Source organism: Xenopus tropicalis, chromosome 7 (assembly GCF_000004195.4).
Source record: "Xenopus tropicalis strain Nigerian chromosome 7, UCB_Xtro_10.0, whole genome shotgun sequence".
NCBI classification, from domain to species: domain Eukaryota; kingdom Metazoa; phylum Chordata; class Amphibia; order Anura; family Pipidae; genus Xenopus; species Xenopus tropicalis.
The window spans coordinates 112,774,818-112,793,251 of record NC_030683.2 but is presented as its reverse complement, the minus strand read 5'-3'; the positions used below and the strand labels follow the sequence as shown (position 1 = coordinate 112,793,251).

The 18,434-nt window shown below is 43.4% G+C and overlaps 2 protein-coding genes across 3 annotated transcripts in view; one reads left to right on the top strand and one right to left on the bottom strand.

Annotated features, from left to right (window-relative positions):
- Nucleotides 1-18,434, top strand: part of pih1d1 (PIH1 domain containing 1) — a 506,577-nt gene that overhangs the window by 406,981 nt on the left and 81,162 nt on the right. The gene's annotated exons all lie outside the window — the stretch shown is intronic.
- The window catches only part of LOC116412377, a 30,269-nt gene continuing 23,630 nt past the window's right edge, over nt 11,796-18,434 (bottom strand). The window contains exons 2-3 of the mRNA XM_031906544.1: nt 12,413-12,696; nt 11,796-12,149 (exon numbers count right to left, since the gene is read on the bottom strand). Of these exons, the coding sequence (XP_031762404.1) occupies nt 11,988-12,149; nt 12,413-12,696 (446 nt within the window). The 3' untranslated portion in view covers nt 11,796-11,987. The remainder of the gene's footprint in view (nt 12,150-12,412; nt 12,697-18,434) is intronic.

Sequence of the window (18,434 nt, the reverse complement as noted above, 5' to 3'; positions counted from 1 at the left end):
CTTTGGGACTCCTGGCTATCCCCTATACCTATCTCCACAGTGGTGCCATACTATTCTTGCTATCTGCAACTGCATTTGACATTTATGTGCTATTCTACCTCAAAGCTGTGAGTATTAACCCTGCATATGCTGTGTACCATTAATAAACCAAGTTCTAGTTCAATGCAAAAGAACCTCTGGCGTCCATAATTACTAGTATACACGTTGTGGCAGTAGAGAGTTGTAGTTCTGCAACACCTCTCAAGTGTAATTCTTCCGTTTTGCGAAGGCCCAGCCTGTGTGTTGGAGTCACATGTGCCCGTGCTCATACCTACTAGCCGGTACTGGCAATTATTAGCCAGAATAGGGTTACAGATACTATTAATATTTCTTACTTTCCACTTTATCCTTCACTTCACTGAAGTAATGTATAAATTCATTATCAGGAAAACATATAAGCTGCAGATTCTCATATCCAAAGGAGTTCCCAACTCCTGTGCCCCACGCTGTGCATCTTATTTCTATGTGCTCACCATTATGTTCTTGTAATGATTGCCTCTTCAACAGGTCCCTCAATGCCTAGCATGTTTGTAGCATGGGCTATAGGCCTAGCATGTTTGTAGCATGGGCTATAGGCCTAGCATGTTTGTAGCATGGGCTATAGGCCTAGCATGTTTGTAGCATGGGCTATAGGCCTAGCATGTTTGTAGCATGGGCTATAGGCCTAGCATGTTTGTAGCATGGGCTATAGGCCTAGCATGTTTGTAGCATGGGCTATAGGCCTAGCATGTTTGTAGTGTGGGCTATAGGCCTAGCATGTTTGTAGCATGGGCTATAGGCCTAGCATGTTTGTAGCATGGGCTATAGGCCTAGCATGTTTGTAGTGTGGGCTCTAGGCCTAGCATGTTTGTAGCATGGGCTATAGGCCTAGCATGTTTGTAGTGTGGGCTATAGGCCTAGCATGTTTGTAGTGTGGGCTATAGGCCTAGCATGTTTGTAGTGTGGGCTATAGGCCTAGCATGTTTGTAGTGTGGGCTCTAGCCCTAGCATGTTTGTAGCATGAGCTATAGGCCTAGCATGTTTGTAGTGTGGGCTATAGGCCTAGCATGTTTGTAGTGTGGGCTATAGGCCTAGCATGTTTGTAGCATGAGCTATAGGCCTAGCATGTTTGTAGTGTGGGCTATAGGCCTAGCATGTTTGTAGCATGAGCTATAGGCCTAGCATGTTTGTAGTGTGGGCTATAGGCCTAGCATGTTTGTAGTGTGGGCTATAGGCCTAGCATGTTTGTAGCATGAGCTATAGGCCTAGCATGTTTGTAGCGTGGGCTATAGGCCTAGCATGTTTGTAGTGTGGGCTATAGGCCTAGCATGTTTGTAGTGTGGGCTATAGGCCTAGCATGTTTGTAGTGTGGGCTATAGGCCTAGCATGTTTGTAGCGTGGGCTATAGGCCTAGCATGTTTGTAGTGTGGGCTATAGGCCTAGCATGTTTGTAGCATGAGCTATAGGCCTAGCATGTTTGTAGTGTGGGCTCTAGGCCTAGCATGTTTGTAGTGTGGGCTCTAGGCCTAGCATTTATGTATGTATGTACCAAAACACTATTGCTCTGTGAGTCTAAATTTGTTGTTATTGTTACTTTTTGTAACTTTCTTTCCTATTCAGGCCCTCTCCTATTCATATACCAGTCTCTCATTCAAACCACTCCCTGGTTGCTAAGGTAACTTGGACCCTAGCAACTAAATAGCAGCTGAAACACCAAACTGGAGAGCTCCTGAACTGAAAATAAAATAACTAAGAAACTAAAAATAATAAAAAATGAAGACCAATTGCAAATGTCTGCTTAGGATATCACTCTATACATCATACTAAAGGTTATTTCAAAGGTGAACAACCCCTTATAACTTTCTTGTTTTCCCTAACCCCTCTGGCCCCTAGAAGGAACGGCACCCAGAATGATTCATGTTCAACATTAACCTATGAGACATAGCCCAGTAAATAAGTACTTTATTTATTAATATAGCGCTGACACATTTCTGCAACGCTTTACAGAGAAGATATATCATTCTATACCTATCATTCTTCTACAGCAATTCTGCAGCCAACTCAAGTGAAAACAGAACATGATTGTATTGTTGTATCATTTGTTTGCGATGGGGATTGTTTAGTTGGCTATGAATGAGCCTTTGTGGGATCCATGAAAGCCCCCAGTTGATCAGAAAAAGACCCTTCTTTGCCTTAACTTATTCCTTATTTTTGACTGTTGTTCTCTTCTCCCCCCCACCCGTATTCAGCACCTTTACTTCATACAAGTACATACAGGAGATCATTGCTAGAGTTCCATGTATGTGATTGTCGCTCATACACACAATTCCCTTGCTGTCATGCCTCCAGCTGTGCGACTCTCTCTGAATATTCATCAGTCTGCTCGCTATATATCAGCTGACTTCCCTGAATCCACATTACAGATAACAGAGCACCATCAAACATGTTTCCCATAAATCATTCACAACCCATCAGCTAACTGCCGGCCTGGGCGGCTGCTATGGAAAGCAGATAGATGGCTGCTCACACTCTGTATTACCTTCACATTATCACCCTCAGACTTGTCAATATATATAGCACATAAGCCATTCTGTGCATTAAGCTTCTAGGAAATGCCCTCCCAACAGGGATTGTTTGTCCATATATTGCAATATACAGGTCCTTTTCAAAAAATTAGCATATTGTGATAAAGTTCATTATTTTCTGTAATGTACTGATAAACATTAGACTTTCATATATTTTAGATTCATTACATCACAACTGAAGTAGTTCAAGCCTTTTCTTGTTTTAATATTGATGATTGTGGCATACAGCTCATGAAAACCCAAAATTCCTATCTCAAAAAATTAGCATATTTCATCCGACCAATAAAAGAAAAGTGTTTTTAATACAAAAAAAGTCAACCTTCAAATAATTATGTTCAGTTATGCACTCAATACTTGGTCGGGAATCCTTTTGCAGAAATGACTGCTTCAGTGTGGCGTGGCATGGAGGCAATCAGCCTGTGGCACTGCTCAGGTGTTATGGAGGCCCAGGATGCTTCAATAGCGGCCTTAAGCTCATCCAGAGTGTTGGGTCTTGTGTCTCTCAACTTTCTCTTCACAATATCCCACAGATTCTCTATGGGGTTCAGGTCAGGAGAGTTGGCAGGCCAATTGAGCACAGTAATACCATGGTCAGTAAACCATTTACCAGTGGTTTTGGCACTGTGAGCAGGTGCCAGGTTGTGCTGAAAAATGAAATCTTCATCTCCCATAAAGCTTTTCAGCAGATGGAAGCATGAAGTGCTCCAAAATCTCCTGATAGCTAGCTGCATTGACCCTGCCCTTGATAAAACACAATGGACCAACACCAGCAGCTGACATGGCACCCCAGACCATCACTGACTGTGGGTACTTGACACTGGACTTCAGGCATTTTGGTATTTCCCTCTCCCCAGTCTTCCTCCAGACTCTGGCACCTTGATTTCCGAATGACATACTTTGGACCACTGAGCAACAGTCCAGTGCTGCTTCTCTGTAGCCCAGGTCAGGCGCTTCTGCCGCTGTTTCTGGTTCAAAAGTGGCTTGACCTGGGGAATGCAGCACCTGTAGCCCATTTCCTGCACACGCCTGTACACGGTGGCTCTGGATGTTTCTACTCCAGACTCAGTCCACTGCTTCCGCAGGTCCCCCAAGGTCAGGAATCGGTCCTTCTCCACAATCTTCCTCAGGGCCGGGTCACCTCTTCTTGTTGTGCAGCATTTTCTGCCACACTTTTTCCTTCCCACAGACTTCCCACTGAGGTGCCTTGATACAGCAATCTGGGAACAGCCTATTCATTCAGAAATTTCTTTCTGTGTCTTACCCTCTTGCTTGAGGGTGTCAATGATGGCCTTCTGGACAGCAGTCAGGTTGGCAGTCTTACCCATGATTGCGGTTTTGAGTAATGAACCAGGCTGGGAGTTTCTAAAAGCCTCAGGAATTTTTTAAGGTTTTTAGAGTTAATTAGTTGATTCAGATGATTAGGTTAATAGCTCGTTTAGAGAACCTTTTCATGATATGCTAATTTTTTGAGATAGGAATTTTGGGTTTTCATGAGCTGTATGCCACAATCATCAATATTAAAACAAGAAAAGGCTTGAACTACTTCAGTTGTGTGTAATGAATCTAAAATATATGAAAGTCTAATGTTTATCAGTACATTACAGAAAATAATGAACTTTATCACAATATGCTAATTTTTTGAAAAGGACCTGTATTCAAGCTGCCCAACTACGTCAGTCACCTCTTTGGCCAGTCTAAAGGTCCCCATACACGGTAAGATCCGCTCGCTTGGCAAGATCACCATGCGAGCGGATCTTCCCCCGATATCCCCACCTACGGGTGGGCAATATCAGGGAGCTTGAAGTTATAAAAAAAAATAATCCGATTGTTTGGCCCTGGGGCCAAACGACCGGATTACATAGGCAGCAATGAGGCAGTCGGTTCGGATATCGCATCAACGAGCCGATGCGGTCCCCGATCCGACTGGATTTTCTAACCTGGCCGATCGATATCTGGCCAATTTCAGGCCAGATATCGGTCGGCCAGCCCGCTCGTTTCTGCCCCTACACGGGCCAATAAGCTGCCGAGTTGGTCCAAGGGACTGATATCCGCAGCTTCTATCGGCCCGTGTATGGGGACCTCTACACTCACTTTTATCTGATTCATTAAAAATTCTACTGCTTCATTGTACATTTAACAAAGGGGCTGAGCTTTACCTACAACATGCTTGTTTTCAAGGTTAAAACCCCCAAATAGCTGCCCTTCCATTGGCTCATTGGAATCACCTGACTGTAGCTAGAAAGGGCAGAAGCCAAAACATGGAGCTGGCCACTGCTCCTGTATAAACTATAGCAAAAAAAGGGGGAACTTTTGTTCACTGTTTTGTTTCACTGGGGAAAAAAATGTGAGAAAGGCTCATTGACTTCAGTGCATTTGGAGTGAGAACGTTCTTGAGGAAAAAATTCATTTGGTTAAATGTCATCGTTTTGCAAGTTTTTACACTGATTTGCGTATTTTGTTGAAAGGAGAAATAGGGAAATTTTTAATCATCACTAACGATCAGTAAAACATTCAGGAACACCCCACCATTCACCTGAATGTTATTCACCAGGACACTGTCAGAGCACAGGGTACCCAGAGCCAGCCAGATACCTAACTTAAGGGCCACTGCCACTCCCTGATCTGCCTCGCCCACCCCCCCTCCTTACTTTGCCCCAGCCACCCCACCTAGACCACACCTCCAGGGATGAAAATTAAAGATGGCTGTGCATTCCATTTTTAATTTTGCTTTAATCTTTCTGAAGTGGCAGGGCCCAACAGGTTTAGTGCCAACTAAGTTTTTTTCTGCTAGGCCGACCCTTAGAGCATTAATGGGCACTTCTCACTATACTGGATTTAGTGTTTTATTAGTCCTGGGTTTGAAAAACACTGGGTGGCAATGCTTAGTGAGAGTTATTCAGTCTCTTCAACCACAAGACAAATATCTTAATTATGTTCTGCATCTCCCCTCTGTTTATCAGTCTGGTGTTCCTGCTTGACCTTGCTGCGGCTTTGATAAGGCTCGGTAAGGGGATCCACAGAGGTATTTGTGGTGTGAGTTCTGATAACACCTAGCTTATGTTCCAATGGGAATATAAATCTGTCAGTGGGTTTCCTGTGTATTGTTGGATGGTACATTAAAGGGGAACTCAGGCTTCCAGACCAAAATGTGTTAAAGAGCCCCACACAACACAGAAACCCCTAATATACCTGTCACTGTAATCTGTTCATTCAGAAAGTATGAACAAATACCATTTTATATGCTGAAATTCAGCTGCAAAACAGTTTTTCTCTTTCTGCCTCATTTGAAATCCTGGCAGGGGAGGAGGGACTAAAACATTGATGTTACAAATTGTAATAACTTCCCCACAGTTTACAGACAGCATGCAGGAACTACATAACCCACAATGCATTGCACTGTGATGTTCCTTTCCTTATTGACATCACGTGTGCAGGGAATTGTGGGATTGGGAGGGTGCAGGCTGAAGGCAGGCTGAGGACAGGAGACTACTGTTACATTTTATTTGAGTCACAAAGTAGTCAGCCAGATCAGCAGGGGAACAGGGGGCGGGGCTTAGGGAACTAGCAGGGGAACAGGGGGCGGGGCTTAGGGGACTGTTCCAAACCATATTATTACAAAATCATGAAAAGGCTGCATATTTTTTATTTGAAGTAAATTGCAAAGTTGCTTAAAATTATGTTTAATTTTTTAAAAGCTTACGTTGTGTTTGGCTGAAGTTTCCCTTTAAATACAAACGTCCAGTGATTGAAAGCATTTCTATGGGCAGAACTTCAGATTACTATATTTTAGCTGTTGGTTTCTGAGTCTTTTGATACCCAGGATGAGTAATTTCCAGGATAATAAATTCTATAATTGTGCAGGTGGGTGTCTAACTGCAAAAGAGCATGGGGCCTGCATGTTGAAAAACAAAGGAATAATGACTTCTTTCAAAATATCTTCAAGGCCTATAATGGGATTCAAAATAGGCCCTGGAATTCCAAGTACACAAAGGCCCAAACAGCCCCCACCAGCCCAATAAATAGTGACTGTCTATGGCATCTTACAGCAGCCCCTGGCTGCTGTCACTGCTTACCTTTGTGTAAGCTTTTATTGGTATCAGTATTGAGATTAACTGGCCCCCTGCATTGTTCACATTCTTTAGTCCCTGTATTGTTCACAACTCAGGCTCAGACTGTAAGTGGCCACATTGTTCAATTGTTTACACCAGACTGTAGGAGCAATGCTAACATTGTGTCAGTTTATGTACTGCCGGCCCTATGTTACCTGTGTGTGCCATACTCTGCCTGCCCTATGCTGCCTGTGTGTGCCATACTCTGCCTGCCCTATTCTGCCTGTGTGTGCCATACTCTGCCTGTCCTATGCTGCCTGTGTGTGCCATACTCTGCCTACTCTATTCTGCCTGTGTGTGCCATACTCTGCTTGTCCTATGCTGCCAGTGTGTGCCATACTCTGCCTGCCCTATGCTGCCTTTCTGTGCCAAATTCTGCCTGGCTATGCTTCCTGTGTGTGCCATACTCTGCCTGCCCTACCCTGCCTGTGTGTGCCATATTAAGCCTGCCCTATGCTGCCTGTGTGTGCCATACTCTGCCTGCCCTATGCTGCCTGTGTTTGCCATACTCTGCCTGCCCTATCCTTCCTGTATGTGCTATACTCTGCCTGCCCTATGCTGCCTGTGTGTGCCATACTCTGCCTGCCCTATCCTTCCTGTATGTGCTATACTCTGCCTGCCCTATGCGGCCTGTGTGCCATACTCTGTCTGCCCTATGCTGCCTGTGTGTGCCATACTCTGCCTGCCCTATGCTGCCTGTGTGTGCCATACTCTGCCTGCCCTATCCTTCCTGTATGTGCTATACTCTGCCTGCCCTATGCTGCCTGTGTGTGCCATACTCTGCCTGCCCTATGCTGCCTGTGTTTGCCATACTCTGCCTGCCCTATGCTGCCTGTGTGTGCCATATTCTGCCTGCCCTATGCTGCCTGTGTGAGCCATACTCTGCCTGTCCTATGCTGCCTGTGTGTGCCATACTCTGCCTGCCCTATGCTGCCTGTGTGTGCCATACTCTGCCTGCCCTATGCTGCCTGTGTGTGCCATACTCTTCCTGCCCTATGCTGCCTGTGTGTGCCATACTCTGCCTGCCCTATGCTGCCGCCTGTGTGTGCCATACTCTGCCTGCCCTTTGCTGCCTATGTGTGCCATACTCTGCCTGCCCTATGCTGCCTTTGTGTGCCATACTCTGCCTGCCCTATGCTGCCTGTGTGTGCCATACTCTGCCTGCTCTATGCTGCCTGTGTGTGCCATACTCTGCCTGCCCTATGCTGCCTGTGTGTGCCATACTTTGCCTGCCCTATGCTGCCTGTGTGTGCCATACTCTGCCTGCCCTATGCTGCCTGTGTGTGCCATACTCTGCCTATCCTATGCTGCCTGTGTGTGCCATACTCTACCTGCCCTATGCTGCCTGTGTGTGCCATAATCTTCCTGCCCTATGCTGCCTGTGTGTGCCATACTCTGTCTGCCTTACCCTGCCTGTGTGTGCCATACTATACCTGCCCTATTCTGCCTGTGGGAGGTATGTAATTATGTGTTGCTGTGCTTTCCACAAGGCAGGCATATGGATTTAAGGACATGTCTTAATATGACACAATAACATATGAATAGGATGATATCCCGACAGTGAGCACCAACCATTTGGGTTTTGCTGCACTACCACCGTAAATGTCGCTATGGTCTTAAAAGCTCTTGTGATAACATGAGTGTGATTTGAAGTGGGTGCAGTTTAAAAAAGGGGAGTTTTCAAAACTGGCTTCCATTATTAGCCCTCAACCATGTAGGCCAGAAAAATTACGGCCTTCAGTCCACCGATGTAGGACAGCACTTTTTTAGAGTCATAGAGGGGGTTTAAGGACAATGGCAGATGTACTGATTCTGAATATTTTTTAGCTCTGCAGTTGGGCTACCAAATGATTGGAATCATCCCTTTATCTGCATGACAGTTGTCTGCAATTGAGGGGGGCCCTGTGTGAGCATAACACCTTGATTCGCCCAATAATTTAGGCAACTGCCATACAAAACCTGCCCTAATTCCGCTTTGTTATACAGCCCCAGAGACAGACCTCAGAGAGGGCATAAAGGGCATCCAATTATATAAACGTTATCAAATCACCAGCCGCATTATAACATGAATGTTTATTTACAGATAAAGGATAATTTTGTTAGTTCAGCCTCTGTAAATGTTTTTAAGCAGCAACTGCTATTTTATTGAGGGAAACCCCTTTTTATTTTAGGTTTGTGCAGAACCTTGGATGAGCCATATTTATCTCCAGCAAATGCTTAAAGGTTAGACAAGGGGCTTTTCAGATTTGGCTTCCCATCAGCAGCCAGCTCAGATTTCAGCCATTGGTTAATAACAAGTGACCCCGGAACTGTAATGTTGCACAAAGGTCACACAATCTCCATACTGATATAGTTACATAGTTACATAGTTACATAGGGTTGAAAAAAGACCAGTGTCCATCAAGTTCAACCCATCCAAGTAAACCCAGCACACCTAACCCACACCTACCAATCTATACACTCACATACATACACTATATATACAACCACTAGTACTAACTGTAGATATTAGTATCACAATAGCCTTGGATATTCTGATTGATCAAGAACTCATCCAGGCCCCTCTTAAAGGCATTAACAGAATCTGCCATTACCACATCACTAGGAAGGGCATTCCCCAACCTCACTGCCCTCACCGTGAAAAACCACCTACGCTGCTTCAAATGGAAGCTCCTTTCCTCTAATCTAAAGGGGTGACCTCTGGTGCGTTGATTGTTTTTATGGGAAAAAAGAACATCCCCCAACTGCCTATAATCCCCTCTAATGTACTTGTACAGAGTAATCATGTCCCCTCGCAAGCGCCTCTTTTCCAGAGAAAACAACCCCAACCCTGACAGTCTAACCTCATAGTTAAAATCTTCCATCCCCTTAACCAGTTTAGTTGCACGTCTCTGCACTTTCTCCAGCTCATTAATATCCTTCTTAAGGACTGGAGCCCAAAACTGCACTGCATACTCAAGGTGAGGCCTTACCAGGGACCTATAAAGGGGCAAAATTATGTTCTCATCCCTTGAGTCAATGCCCTTTTTTATACAAGACAGCACTTTATTTGCTTTAGTAGCCACAGAATGACACTGCCTGGCATTAGACAACTTGTTATCAACAAAAACCCCTAGATCCTTCTCCATTAAGGATACCCCCAACACACTACCATTCAGTAGATAGTTTGCGTTTATATTATTCCTACCAAAGTGCATAACTTTGCACTTATCAACATTGAACCTCAATTTCCAGTTTGCTGCCCAGTTATCTAATTTTGTCAAATCGCTCTGCAAAGCGGCAGCATCCTGCATGGAACTTATAGTTTTGCACAATTTAGTGTCATCAGCAAAAATAGAAACAGTACTCTCTATGCCCACCTCCAGGTCATTAATAAACAAGTTAAAAAGCAAAGGCCCAAGGACTGACCCCTGCGGTACTCCACTAACCACACTGGTCCAATTAGAAAATGTAGGCCCCACACGCTCCCTGCCCAGAAACCTCTCTCCCTATCTGCAGACTTGCCTCTTATCTTGGCTCTAATGCTAAGCTGCCTACAGAGGGGTAACCCAGCCACTGCTGGGGTATAATAACTAAACAGTGCTGCAAAAACAATCCCAGTAACACAGTGTTTGCAATAACAACGCAACAATGTTTCCCCAACTACCCAAGAGCACTATAGATCATATTGAAGTTTTCCTGTTTTAATAGCATCAGTACCCAAACACTAATGTATGGACCCAGCATTTAACATGTAAGTGTAGACTTGTTTTGTATCATTTGACAGTGAGCAGAGCCTGCTTTATAAGAACATATGGACAGGCTTTTGGGATAGGCCGCCATAACTGGAGCTTCATACATGAGCAATAAAGTTGTGACCTAAAGACTAGGACATTGCTGAATACAGACAGGAGGTTTTAGGGCATGTTGCCTACTATGTGAGGTTTTGAAGCGGAGATATGAAGCATAGACCATATATACCCCCAACCCGCCCACCATCCCTCGGTCGCCCTTCCTCACCAACTGAGTGTTAGAATAAGGGGGTGTAAAGAGGGAGCGCTGTGTAAGTATTCAGGGCAGAATAGGATCAAGGTTTCTGTGGCATTTAACCTGCGCTGATACACGTAACAGAATGACGTTGGGGTACAGCCATAGAGGGACGGAATATCTGTTGCCCTCAGACATCTGTTTGTGTTGCCTTTTCTCTAGTTTCTGGCTTCTCACTATCCATGGAGATCTTCACTTCTTCCAGTACCGTTGGTTTCTTCTGGGCACGAGCCTCTTCTGCTCTGTGGCTTTCTCTTATATATAAACTGAAACATCAAAAATCATGTGAGGCTTCTTCCAGGGGGTCTAACCTTATTTCTCGCAGCTCCCCTTAAAGCTCAATTCTAGTAAGCCTGGAAAGCTTTGGTTTATTCAGGATTTAATCAAACTTTATTCCCTTGGGTCCATCATTAATATGCTGAAGTTACTCTAAAGCTTTACACATACAACCTAGTAGGGTTATTATCTTATCTGTCTCTTAGACCTATGGCACACTGGAAGAATGTGAGGAATATTGTCCACCATGGCATGACATTACAACATTCTCTCCTGCCCCCCTTTGTGTTTAATAGGAATTGCATGAAAGCACCAGCTTGGCCCTCCTCAGCTGACTGTGAACATTTCTCATGTGACAATCACATCTTAGGGGCCAATGCTGGTATTTTCAGGCCCTACCATGGAATAAAATGGGAAGGGGTGATTTGGGATATTTAGAAGCTGAGTTTTAAGTATTAAAAATAGGAGGAATGCTTGAAAATCATTCCATGTGCCACAGGCATTAATTCCCAATGTTAATTAAAGCACACTACCATATGCAGGTCATTATCGATGCAGTAATGGCCAAGCAGGTTACAGTGCCACTTATCACCATTATCTTGGCCAACCGAATATCTTTAAATTTATATTTCCTATCTCCAGCAGGAGATGGAACTGATGAGCCCAGAAATTCAGGTTTCCGTGGGCTCACAACTGCACATGAGAAACAAAGATGAATATTTGTTATACTGCGTATTAGATCAGGCTTCCTAAATAACAATATAAACAATTATATATTTTAGAAAATACACTTCTTATTGAGAAAAATATTGTGTGATAAGATAAGATGTCTGTACTCCTCACTATGCCTGCAATTCTTAAGAAAATCTGAGATGGGACCAAAATGTTGGGTCAGTGTTTAATACCCTGAATGCTGTACTTATTCCCATTTTATCTACCCACAGACAGATACACATGGTTGAATCAGTGCTATTTAATAATAAATACTTTTACTGTAAAATCTGCTTATTGGAAACATTGCATCTTTGGCCTTTGCCGTACAGCTGTAACGGCCTGAAACATCCTTGTTGGCTTTGTGAAAAAGGATGTCCGGTTTGTTGGCGGTCTGCGTGGGTGAGACGTCCAATTCTTCTCTCTACAAAACAAAAAATAAAACCATGTTATATGATAGTGACAAATATCAGTATTCCTAAACAAACTGGCAAACTAAATAACTGAACTGACTACAAGGGGCCACAATCACTACAATCACTTTGAACACTGTGTCTGGCTTATTGTGTAAAAGCTTAGAGGTTCAGTTATTTACACTTTATTTTTCCCCTTATTTTCTCCCTTCCTTACCCTCCAATGTGAGAAATGAATTGATTAATCAGTATAAAGAGAACTGGGGCAATTTACCTTTTCTAAAACAAATTCAAATTTTTCATCAACGCTGTTAAGAAAATTCACGTTGCAGTCAAACTTTAGGTCTTCTCCTTCAGCAACTCGGAGATCCTGATCTATAAGATACAAATATTGCAATAAACATGAATTTGTTCCTCTCAAGCGCTGACTGATTATCGGCCCAGCCAGAACCCTACCAAGACCCAAAAGAGAACACAACTCACCTTTACAATGTAACACCTCATTGAGGCACTTCTGGTAGCCTGTGCAAGGCTGACACAGTTGCTTAGTTATTCTGTCTGCAGATATAGAAATGAATAGATTTAGATTTTCATTCCTGGCAGAGGCACAGCCACAATAGTTATGCTTGGTGGAAGATTCTGTAATTCTAAGTAACTTTCCAATGTACATTTATATTGATTTGAAAATTCTTTGTAAATGTAATTGCAATTGAAAGCAATTTTTGTCTCTTTTGGGACTGCCGGTTCTGTCTCCTAAAAACTATGTAGGACTCCCTCAATACCCTACATGCTGCTTCATAGATCTGTTAATGGGCTGCCTCCTGCTACATTGATTCAATGGCAGCAAATGGCCAGCGGTACTCCGACACTGCTTTCACTTGCAATTACATTTAGGAATAACATTAAAACCAATGGAATTTGTTATGAAAGTGTATTGAAAAGTTGATTGATTAATACATTGATTAATTTTTGAATTAAGATCCCCATTATGGAGACAAGAAAGACAGCCCCATCCATCATTATAAAAATTGCACCCCCTACAGCTCACACCTAGCATATTGATATTAGGATATGCCTTGGGGAAGAAGTGTTATTAAAACTGATTATTAAATCATGATTGAACAAATAGTTAAGTAATAGTTAAACATGGAATTGATTCATGACTAATAATCAGTAGCTTAGTAAGTTTTTATATAATAAAATGGTGTCTGTTCTGGTGTTGCGCCTAGTGACAAAGCTCGCTGTGGGAATCCTGTAATCGTTCAGGCTTGTTCCCTTGCGTCAATAGGCATACTAGGGCGTGATTTTCCTAATGAACCAATAGGTGCTCAACACAACAATGTGGCAGGAGTGTGTTTGTTTGCAACAGTCTGGACTGGGTTTCAAAACAGGCCCAAACAGCCCCCAGCAGCCCAATAAATAGTGATTGTCTATGGCATCTTACAGCAGCCCCTCTGGCCAGTGGGGTAACTACAAGCAAAAAAAATCTTCAGGTGGCCCAACGCTTACCCTTGAGTGCGTGCACGGCGCATCCTATTCACTTCTCCCAGGCTTGCTCTGCTGCCGCTCACTTACATTGGGCACCTAAATTTATTATCATGGTGAACTATACTACAATACATTGCATCCTGTTCCCCTGGGCCCCTCCAATGGCACCGGCTATTGCGTCTGGCATTTGCCAGAATCCCCACATTGCTAGTCTGGGCCTAGTTTGCAAGTACTTTTAATGAATAACATTTATATGAACACAGCCTTGTGTCCATTTAAACTGATGCGCACTTTTGTAAATGGGCACTGCCGATTTTATTTAAGTGTTTCTGTTTGTTTAGCTACCATGGAAACTTCTCAGTCTTAAACAGGTTGAGCTCTAAAATATTTTGCAATTTATATAATATATTAAGGAAACATGTGCAGTCAGTATTTACTTTAGATAATAAAGGAGGGACCCATTGCAGCTCAGTAAAACAAACAAATTACTAATGGATTGACCAGTTAATAAGCAGCTTTTATTGCTTTATTCAAGGTCAGAATTTTTATAATACACAAATATATATATGTTTTAGTCCATAATAAAAGAAGACTGCAAGTTTTATCCTGCACATGCAGTGCTTGTATTAGATAATATTATGTATTCAGGGAGACCCCCCTCCTGCCTGTAATCTCAGCAGTTACTCTTTGGGTACAAGTGAAGGTAGGGGTGCCACCCAGCAGGTGGTTCCTCTCCTAATGGGCCTGCATAGGCTTCCATTATAATTCATTATTGGCCTGTGGGCCAAGCAATAAGAGGAGCCAACATGTAGGGGGCCAAATTAAGAAAAGATCGCCTCACTGGACAAAACTGGACATACACCTAGGGGCACATTTACTAACCCACGAACGGGTCGAAATGAGTCCGATTGCGTTTTTTTCGTAATGATCGGTATTTTGCGATTTTTTCGTATTTTTTGCGATTTTTTCGGCGTCTTTACGAATTTTTCGTTACCAATACGATTTTTGCGTAAAAACGCGAGTTTTTCGTAGCCATTACGAAAGTTGCGTAAAATCTGGCGATTTTTCGTAGCGTTAAAACTTGCGCAAAAAGTTGCGATTTTTTCGTAGCGTTAAAACTTACGCGAAACTTCGCACCTTTTAAGTTTTAACGCTACGAAAAAGGCGCAACTTTTCGCGTAAGTTTTAACACTACGAAAAAATCGGGCGATTTTACGCAACTTTCGTAATGGCTATGAAAAACTCGCGTTTTTACGCAAAAATCGTATTGGTAACGAAAAATTCGTAAAGACGCCGAAAAAATCGCAAAAAATACGAAAAAGTCACAAAATGTTCGTTTTCAAGTCGGAACTTTTCCAATTCGGGTCGGATTCGTGGGTTAGTAAATCAGCCCCCTAGACATCCTAATCATTACAGACTATTGTACAGTTGTTAATCTGCAATATGCTTATCCCTTATCCCTCCTTCCTCTGCTGTACCCTTACTACATGTACATAAAAGCAATAAATAAAGCATTATTTAAAAAGAAATGCTGACGTAGATACTAGAGCAGCCAGTTGCAGGCAGATATTAACATTGTAACTAAAGAACAGGCCCCATGTGGTTGGGGTGGGTGCCTGGTTGCTGGACAGTAAAAATAAAAATATCATATATATAATATATACCAGGCAATAAAGGAAAGGTATATAAGAAAAGTAGATACAATTGAAAACCATCAGATGTACAGCAGATTGCCACTTTCAAGTTAATAGCACAGAAGACTCATCTCTGAGTTCCTGCCCCACACACAGTCTGCCCTTCCGTGCTGGGTCTAATAACAGGGCAAATTCCTCACTGGCATTTGTAGGCCTAAACATTAGTCAGCTCTGTGGAATCCACCAATTACAAGGATCCATGAACAATTTTGGGCAGATGTACGATACTGCACATGTACCCACAATCATTTACATTGACAATTAATACGATTACTGATATATAATGAGTGACTAAGAGGCATGGCATGCACAGAAGCCTTATTGTCGTAAGTTATCTCTCCCTTCTGCTTGTGCTTTCAGGAGTCAGGTGTTTGGCAACTGCCTTTTCCAGAGGTGCAATTCCCCATACTGTTAAGTACAATATTTATTTATGCGCAACCGGCAGCTCCTATATTGCTATAAAACTGAACATCCCTACAACAAACCTTCAGATTGGTAGGATGCTGGGTTTGCAGTTTAGACTGGACATCCCTTATGTGTATACTCCAAATATATATGCCCTTTGCTGTGTTGCAGTCTTCCATGGGGATTCTCTGATGTTGTTGGCAAAGGGCATATCCTTTCTGACTAAAGGTTGCCATACACGGGCCGATTGTAGCTGCTGATATGGGTCCCTTGGACCGATTCTGCAGCTTATCAGCCCGTGTAGGGGCAGGAACGAGGGGCATGCCCGACTGATATCTGGCCAGATATCGATAGGGCAGGTTAAAAGATTTAGTCAGATCGGGGACCACATTGGCTCGTTGATGCGGTCCCCAAATCGACTGCCCCATTGCCGCCATTATAATTCAGTTGTTTGGCCCCAGGGCCAAACGTTCGAATTAGCCTACATGTTCCCCGATATCGCCCACCCGTAAGCGAGCGAATCTTCAAAGTCTGGGGGCCCCTAAACAGTCTTGCTTTGACCCCATGATGTTCCACACTCAGGGTCAGACTGGGAAAAAACCCGGTGGGCCCCGGTCCTAGTGGGCTGCCCAGACCCGACACTTGCCAGGGCTCCCCCAGCTGACCGTTCCTGATGCATTAAACTTATGCACACTCAGAGTAGGGCGTCGGGTGGGGGACCGTGGGGGGGGGTTAGGGAGGCTCAGTGGGGGCCCCTGCAGGGGGGGTAAGGGAGGCTCAGTGGGGGCTAAGTGGAGACTCAGTGTGGGGGACATGGCCAGCAGGGGCACCTGCAGAGCCCCTTGGACAGCAGCCCCGGAGGGCCGTGCACCCCCCAGTCCGACCCTGTCCACACTAGTTTCAGAAACATTTCAGAAGGTTCTGTTGACTCATTTTTGGCAGGAGTTGTTTGGGAACAGGCCAGCATACAAGCCCCAGGTACATTAGCAGTACTTGAACTTGCTGAGTGCAAAATCAGTAATTGTTTGGTACATTAGTGTTGCGTGCATGTACTTATGGTTGGGTCGGGCAAGTTGAATTCACCTGGCAGTGCCACTCCTAACACCCATCCATGCTGAAAAGTTGCCCAATAGAAGATAAAATAACCCATTGAAGTGATATCTTTACAAAAGATTCTGAGACTGGTACAAGAAGTTCCCAATCATTCGTCACACGAGAAGGGAGGATTGTTTACTAATCAGTGAAAGAAATGTCATTTAATAACATTATTACCAGGAAGAAAGTGACCCTTCCAGTAAATTGAGAATAACAGATTCACAGTCACCGGGCAAAACCACATTTTTCTAACAATAACGACTTTATACAGTAGAATCCATAAGGGTGAGGGTGGAGAGCAGTTGCTGTTGGATCAGGTTGGTTAGAGTTTGATGAGGGACAGGTTTGTTTTGTTATATGTAAGGGGCACTAGTTTCAATCAAACCTTAATTGCCTTATGTCGGTCACCAGAAGATCCTTCCAGAGGGCATAAGATCATCCCTTGACATTATAAGAAGGAAAGTTCCACCTTAAAGGAGTTGTTCACCTTTGACTTAACTTTTAGTATGATGTAGAGAGTGATATGGAAATGTTTTGCAATTGGTCTTCATTTTTTATTGTTTGTAGTTTTTTTTTTGTTCTGCAGCTCTTCAACTTCAGAGTTTCAGCAGCTATCTGGTTGCTAGGGTCCAAATTACCTTAGCAACCAGGGAGTGGTTTGAATGAGAGGCTGGTATATGAATAGGAGAGGACCTGAATTGAAAAAGAAGTTATAAAAAGTAACAATAAAGTCTCACAGAGCAATAGCTTTTTGGCTGTCGGGCTTAGTGACCCCCATTTTAAAGGAGAAGGAAAGGTAAAAACTAAGTAAGCTTAATCAGAAAGGTCTATGTAAATACAGCCATAAGCACTCACAGAAACACTGCACTGAGTCCTCTGTCAAAAGGAACAGGATTTCTTGTCTGTTTGTTTTCCTGTGCCAGAGACATGCAGCTCTCTCCTCTCTCCTGCTCCCCCTCCATAAAGAATACTAAGAACTTACTCCCCCCCCCTTAGGAATGTGGATCTGAGCCAATCAGCAGGAAGCTTCCTCATAGTCTTACAAACTGCGCATGTACATGGGTCTGGGTCTTGGTGCAGGAGTGAGGCATTATGGGAACTTTCTTTACACAGCTCAGCGTTTTTTTCCTTATGAGGCTTCTGATCATCTGAACGGTAGAAATATGGGGAGACTTAAGGGCACTATTGAGAGAACTGAAGGTATGCCTGCAGCTTGAGATTAACTCTTTATTAGCCTTTCCTTCTCCTTTAAAGCTGCAAATAATTAGAAGAGCAAGGCAAATAGTTCAAAAACTATAAAAAATGAAGACCAATTGAAAAGTGGCCATTCTATAACATACTAAAAGTTTCCATAAAGGTGAACCACCCCTTTAAAGAGCAAAAAGTCTTTGTTATAGTGACTACTAGCAGATACATTATCCAGAGATGCCAACCAGACCCTAAGTGATCTTGGCCACGCCTGTCATACCCTGGCCCCATTACTTTTTGTTTCACAGCTCTCCAGTTTGGAATTTCAGTAGTTAGCTGGTTGCTAGGGTCCATTTTATCTTAGTAACCAGGAAGTGGTTTGAGAGATTGACAGATATGAATAGTAAGGGACTGAATAGAAAGTAA